Source organism: Trachymyrmex cornetzi, unplaced genomic scaffold (assembly GCF_001594075.2).
Source record: "Trachymyrmex cornetzi isolate Tcor2-1 unplaced genomic scaffold, Tcor1.1 scaffold800, whole genome shotgun sequence".
Classification (NCBI taxonomy): Eukaryota; Metazoa; Arthropoda; class Insecta; order Hymenoptera; family Formicidae; genus Trachymyrmex; species Trachymyrmex cornetzi.
In genome coordinates, this window is record NW_017300137.1 from 15,900 (window position 1) to 23,295 (window position 7,396).

Sequence of the window (7,396 nt, forward strand, 5' to 3'; positions counted from 1 at the left end):
CGTAAACATAGTATTAGAGCGAGCAAGGTTTAATAGACGTAAGCAAATGAACGAGGAAACCGTAGAAAATTTCATCGCTGATCTATATCGTCTAGTAGAGACATGCAATTTTGGGGCACTAAAAGACGAACTCATAAGAGACCGCATAGTAGCAGGCATAAAAGACATAAAATTATCCGAAGCGTTGCAATGTGACCCAGAACTTACGTTAGAGAAAGCCATTAACAAAGTAAGGACGAAAGAGGAGGTCAAAACGCAACAGGCAGTCATAAGAGGCATGGAAATGGCAGCTAACCTTGATCGAGTACGTAGCTCTCATGGAACACATAGCAAGCGAGGTTTACCAAATAGATCTCAGCAACAGCGGATGAAGGAAGAAACGACACAAAAAAACTGTTGTAGTCGGTGTGGCATTACGCCGAAGCATGCATTTTCATCATGTCCGGCCAAATTATCAGAATGTAATAATTGCAAGAAAAAAGGGCACTGGGCAGCTGTGTGTAAAAAGAAAAATATACATGAGGTAAACAGAAGTGACGATGACAAGAAGGCCAATGAAGATGACAAAGAAGATCTATATCTGGGTGCGAGCAATGGACAAGCCCAGAAAGAAAGGAAAAGGACAAGAGGATCTACAGATCTCGAGAGTGGCGACAGAAACGACGCATGTAGAACCACCATGGATGGCTGAGGTAAAAGTGAATGGAGTGAATATACCATTCAAAGTGGATACCGGTGCAGATGTCACGGTAATAAGCGAAGAACTTTACGCAAAACATTTCCCTGGTACAACGTTAGAAAACACAGGAAGAGGACTACGAGTAGGAGATTCCATACCTCTCAAGGTACTAGGAAAGGTATAAGCGAGAATGGAATGGCGCAAGAGAATAGCTACGGACGTCATTTATGTGGTGAAAGAAGGTATGCAGCCGTTGTTAGATAGGACGGCAATCAAAACATTGGATATGTTAGAATGGATAATAGATACCGTTATTGCAGAAATAAGTAACGTCAAACCAGAAGAAGAATTCAGTAAAGTATTTCAAGGTTTAGGTTGTTACAAAAAGTGTAAACCATATCATATTTGTCTTAAGTCGAATACTCAACCATATGCAGTTTCAGCGCCACGTAGAGTTCCATTACATCTCACGCAAAGAGCCAAGGAGGAATTACAACGGTTGGAAGAGATGGGAGTCATCAGCCGAGTGGTTGAGCCAACGCCATGGTGTGCACCAATGGTTGCGGTTCTCAAAGCAAACAAAAAAGACGTTAGAATCTGTGTAGACTACACAGAACTCAATAAGGGCGTCGTGAGGAGCCGTCACATCATGCCAAGTATTGAAGAAAATCTAGCCCAACTAGGAGGAGCTCGTTGGTTTTCCCTTTTAGATGCGAACAAGGGGTATCATCAGATGTCAATATGTCATTGTTGTCGACTTCTCACCACATTTATTACGCCGTGTGGGCGTTTCTGTTTCAACAGACTACCAATGGGTTTGTGTCCAAGTGCAGAGCATTTCCAAGAAAACATGTCCAAAGTATTAAGTGGACTTCGAAATGTAGTAAATCTCTCCGATGATATCTTAATTTATGGAAAAACCCTCGAAGAGCATGATGAATGTCTTCGAGCAGCATTGCGACACCTATCAGACGCTGGAATTACACTAAGTAGAGAGAAATGCGTTTTGAGACAAAGGCGTGTAAAATTCTTAGGATACGTAGTATCAGCAGAGCATGGAGTAGAACCTGACCCGGAGAAGATAAAAGCCATTGTTGAAATGTCAAGACCAACCAATGCTACTGAGGTCAAAAGGTTACTAGGAATGATACACTTCCAGTTAAAGTTCATAAAACACCTCGCTGATATTACCAGACCCCTACGTGAATTGATGAAGAATAGCGTGGAATTCATATGGGAAGCACCGTAAGAGGAAGCCTTCAATGAAATTAAAAGAAGATTGACACAAGCTCCAGCCCTAGCTCTTTTTAACACGGAATGGCAAACGCGAGTTTCGGCAGACTCGTCGTCATATGGACTGGGAGCAGTTCTAGAGCAATATGATAAGAATCAAGAGTGCTGGAGACCAGTTTATTATGCATCAAGAGCCCTTAGTGAGACGGAGAAGAGATATGCTCAAATTGAAAAGGAGGCCTTAGCATTGACATGGGCTTGTGAGAAATTTGCAACATTTATTGAGGGAGATCAGGATCTCATCCGGAGGACGGATCACAAGCCGTTAATTTCAATTTTAGGATCCAAACCCATAAGTGATCTCTCTCCGAGATTACAACGATTTCGCATAAGACTAATGCGATTTATATATACTATTGAATATGTTGCAGGAAAGACGCTGGTGACGGCAGACACACTATCACGTGCACCTATATCAGACATCTTAGATATCTGTGACTGCATGCATGAAGAAAATGCGGAAAAATACGTACATACGGTGGTAAAAAGAAGAGCATCGGACCCATTTTCGAATAAAATATACGAGATGCAGCAACAAGATCCGACGATGCAAGAAGTTCTGAAGCATGTGAAGGAAGGATGGCCTCGGTATAAAAAAGATGTATCGCAGAAGATGAAACCGTACTATGAGGTAAGAGGCATCTTAACGACTATAAAGGAGGGTCTTATTATGTGGCACTAGAGTTCACATACCGAAAGGTCTGCGAGAAGAGGTATTGAAACGAATACACCAAGGTCACTTAGGTGAGAAGAAATGCCTAGGACGAGCCAGACAGGCTGTATGGTGGCCAGGCATCAGTACGGATGTGAAAGCAAAGTGTACCAATTGTAACACGTGTTTGGAATACCGACCACAGATCAGAGAACCGCTAATAACAGTAGAACCTCCTGAGCGGCTATGGCAGGAAGTGGCGGTTGATTTTTGTGACAGAGACGGAAGACAATATCTGGTGTTGGTGGATTGTTTTTCTCGTTATCCAGAAGTCGTTCATATGACATCGACCACGACAACCAAAACCGTTGCAAAGATGAAAGACATTTTTGGGAGACATGGAATCCCAGAGAGAGTGCGCTCAGACAATGGTCCACAATTCAGCAGTCAGGAATACAAGGAATTTGCTAGAAATTTCGGATTTACCAGTGTTACAAACAGTCCGAGATATCCTCAGAGTAACGGAAAAGTAGAGGCTGCAGTGAAGGCTGTCAAGCGCATTTTAAAGGAGACCGAGCCCACATTAGGTCTATTGGCGTATAGTACTTCACTCTTAGAAACGGGCAGTAGTCCATGTGAACTATTGATGGGCAGGAAGCTTAGAACTACAATACTAAGTTCAGGTGCAATGTTAACTCCGGGCTGGCCTGATTTAGAAGCACATAGGCAACAAATGAGAGCAAGGCAGTTAGATAGTAAACAGCAATATGATAGACGACATCGGACAAGAGAATTACCAGAACTCAAGCCAGGTGAACTTGTATGGATACGAGATCAACGGACATATGGCACCGTGATGCGTCGCCGGAGCGAACCAAGGTCTTACGACGTGCGATATCCAGGCGGTGTGTTAAGACGAAACAGAATATTTCTGACGGCAGTGCGGCGAGAGGTGGACGACGAGGATGATGACGATATAGCGTGGTCAAGCGAAGCTGAAGCACCAAAGGTGACGGATAAAGAGGTGGAATCAATCAGACAGCCGGAACTACCACGACGAAGCAGCAGGCAGCATCACTCGTCGAAGCGACTACAATATCAAGCATTAGGCGTACCGTCATAAAAAAAAGGGAATCGTTAAACGAAGTTGTTTTGAGTAAAGTTCAGTTTCTTTATAAGTGGCCTAAGACAACAGACTTACGTATTTGTTTGAATTTTCTTTTCATAGGCCTTAATTACTGTTTTAAGTTTAACCAGAAATTACTTCAAATGCCGTCACAAACATTTATTTGATATATAAAAAGGAGGATGTGGCGCGAGGTAGAGAACGTCCATACAGATGGCGTGATGTAGAATGGTGTCGCGTGCGGCGGAGAGCATGTATAAAAGAAGTTGTAAGGCTCTCTCTCTATGTTCACTTTCGCTCTGTTTGTTTTGTAATCTTAACGTGATTAAACATATTAAGCAATACTAAGACTCGATCAATTGTGGCACCCAGAAAGCACAACACTACCCATTGTATGGATGTTGAAGGAGGAAATACTTATTGGAATGCTTTACCTGCACGAGACTCTTGTGGGATATCTAATTATGGCGCACTTTACACTGGACTTGCGGAAATATTAACAGACAATACGGGGGTACAACGTCAAATAGTTTACACCCTAAATTCGCAAGATACCGTTTTTGCCTTAACAAAAAAGTGGATAGAAACCATGTGCGGCCATGTTCTTGTACGAACCGAACACCCGAAATTATTAATTTTCGAAACAACGTCCGATAATAAAATTTTCAGCAAAGTGTATAAACCAGAAAATCTCGACATTTTTACCTACATGAACTCTAAATTGTGTAGAAAAATATATACGCACCCAAATAAGCCAGTTATACCGAAATGTACTTCAACAACCGTGTAATCTCGAACAGAAAATATTAAAAAATGCCCTAGCTCTCGCCACTCATTCACCGGATGCTTTTGCTTATCACGTAATGCAAGGACCTGGATACATGGCTTTATTGGCCGGAGAAGTAATATACATAGTAAAATGTGTGCCAGTCGAGGTAAAACTCGCCTCAACTCCAAAATGCTGTGATCAATTACCCGTAATCAGAAATAACAAAACAGTTTCTAACACCACAAACTCACATGGTGCGACAAGGAACGCAAGTCACCTGCAATTCACTCGTATCTACCATGTACCTTCTAGGAGACTCATGGTATCGGTTTACGCCCTGACCAGTAGAAACTTAACCACCCATTGTACTAAAACCAATGACCATACCAACCTGGAAATATATCAGCCCCGGATCACTCGCCACAAGCGGGATATATTCAGATGATGACTTAGAAACCCTACGAGATCATATGTTTCCAGCCGAACGACCATCCATACTCAATACCGTAGCATGAGGAATGATGGGACAACTAGGATTCCCATTTGTAAATGGAGGTTCGTTCTCTAACTTGTTAGATGAAGCATCAATAGAAAAAATATCCATATCCGCCTGGGAAAAATTTTGGAACAAATTCCTAATCTTCGGAAATATTAGCGCTGGAATAATAAGAATATATATAAGCACAAGAATTATAAAACTAATTTTAGATACAATTGTACATGGATATGCTCTACATATTGTATATGGGTGGTCAGTGTTCTTAATAGGAGCCATTTAGCTAATAGGGATTCGCTTACCAATTTTTTAATACACTTAGGAAAGGAGAGGCGTACAAATAAAAGCATAGTTGCTTCCGCTCCCGCCGAGCCAGAATCTAAAGGAATAAAATATTCCGTAGTACGAGATGACACGAGAACAGAGTCCAACTATCCTGTCCTTCCTCCCAAGGAAGCCTCCACCTATACCCTTAAGCTAAAAGGGTAAATGAAGGGAATCTCCTCCGCCTAATTAAATTTCTTCTGTCTCTTCACTCCTAAAAGAAAAAAAAGGAAATACACATGAGCAAAACTGCATTGTGTTAACAACAGATAACAATACTTATAATTCTTTTATAGATAACAATGGAGATTACCTGCATAAACACGCGACTTCTAACACGCCCATTGAAAGCACGAATAATAAGAGTAGACTCACCCACCAAATTTTGGGTGCAGTTTAATAACAGTCACGACTTCAAAGAATTAATATAAGAACTCACTCGTCGGATGACGCGACGACGCCGATTCCTGCCTCTGCTACCCAATCACACTCACTTGAACGAGATGGTAGCGGTCCAGGAGGGACGAAAATGGCAGAGGAGGATCCTCACCCAAATTTGAGGGGATGGAATAGCAATAATCGCCCTAAGAGACTGGGGGCGCACCATCGAACGACCCTGTCAAGACATCTACATAAAGACTCGAAGATAGATTCCGTGAGTTGGAATGGCAAGCAATCCCCTGCGTGCTTGCCTACACTGGACCCAACCTTGTAAAACGGACGTGTCTCGATGGACAAGATAGCTTATCCAATTCCTAACGGAGCGGCGCGAAGGATGGATCAGCATCGTGGGAGATATAAACGAAGAAGCTGCGCTTGTAAAACTGGAAATAAAAAACGAGTGTGGCACAGAAGTACAAAATGTTAAAGACATTTTAATAAGTCTAGGTCACGCATGGCATAACGAAAAAAAATTGGAAGCTGTACAGCCTTCTATTGAATCTGTTACATTAAAAAGAAATAACTAAGAATAATTTTTTACCCGTAACCGCTCAAAATATACAAATTATTATTAGATGATCCACAATACATAGGAAAAAACGCGAATGAAATGCGTATTATTAGAATAAAAAAAAAAAAACACCTAAAAAATATATACATTAGTAATAATAAAATATTAGCAAGAAAAAATATATATAATGATAACAGTATAAATAATAATAATAGTAATAAAATAAAATGAAATAATAAAGTTAATTAGTATTAACTATTGGAAAAAATATACATATATATATTAATAACGACATAAGTTTTCATATAATATTAAGAAATGTATATTTAAAAAAAACGAAAAAGATATAAAAAATTAGCTATACAAGAAAAATATATACATATAAAATCTTTTCTCTTTTATTCTGGTATTAACTATCTAACAATATACGTAAAATTATATTAATAGTAATTAAAATAGTAAATATAATAATTGTGCAGTATATATATATATATATATGTATATATATACGCCTAAGTGTTACCTGTTTTGAAATTGTCAAGCTAAATTACAGTACATGAAATGCCTGCATACCGTTACCTCTGTTGCATCTTTGGCCAAAAATAAGAAGAGCCACTTGTATCAACCAGAGCAGAGAATCAGTGGGATGCCTATCGATATTTGCTGAAACTCCGGTGCGTTACTACAATGGAAAGGCGAGTCTACCAACACACCTTCTTTAAAATTTGTTGCTACTGCTATGGAGAAGTGGTGGCCGAATGGAAAAACCAATATGTTTTCGCACACGTGATAATTCACGAGGATTCTGTCCGTAACCAGACGAACTGTGTGACCTGCGGTACAGTTATTATACGAGTACAGCCTACAGAATGCCCAAGCTGTATCGAGGGATTTACACATACCGATAAGGCACAACTGAACACAGGATAGGGAATACGGTCCCCACACATGACGCTTTGGACGGCTCCTAATCTAATGTAAGCATTTCATGTCTAGGTTTCGATCGTTGTAATCTCATAGGAAACAACGCATACACACATATATATATATACCACTTTAGAATAACCGTTGAATTTCTTAAATTTCTTAAATATATAAACTTGAA

General features: G+C 40.2%; 1 protein-coding gene across 1 annotated transcript; it reads left to right on the forward strand.

The window, feature by feature from the left end:
• The first annotated feature begins 869 nt into the window (after positions 1 to 869).
• LOC108768507 (uncharacterized protein K02A2.6-like) lies at positions 870 to 3,747 on the forward strand. The gene is made up of 4 exons (XM_018518953.1): positions 870 to 1,881; positions 2,020 to 2,268; positions 2,344 to 2,560; positions 2,655 to 3,747. The coding sequence occupies exons 1-4, from the start codon at positions 870 to 872 to the stop codon at positions 3,745 to 3,747; spliced, it is 2,571 nt and encodes an 856-aa protein (XP_018374455.1).
• The last annotated feature ends 3,649 nt before the right edge of the window (positions 3,748 to 7,396 follow it).

Bases quoted from the DNA above. Each gene is read 5' to 3' on its own strand.
- LOC108768507 (XM_018518953.1), top strand. From the start codon at position 870: ATGGAATGGCGCAAGAGAATAGCTACGGACGTCATTTATGTGGTGAAA. The intron at 1,882-2,019 runs GTGAATTGATGA...GAGTTTCGGCAG, and splicing joins TGATATTACCAGACCCCTAC to ACTCGTCGTCATATGGACTG. The intron at 2,269-2,343 runs GTGATCTCTCTC...AATATGTTGCAG, and splicing joins TTTAGGATCCAAACCCATAA to GAAAGACGCTGGTGACGGCA.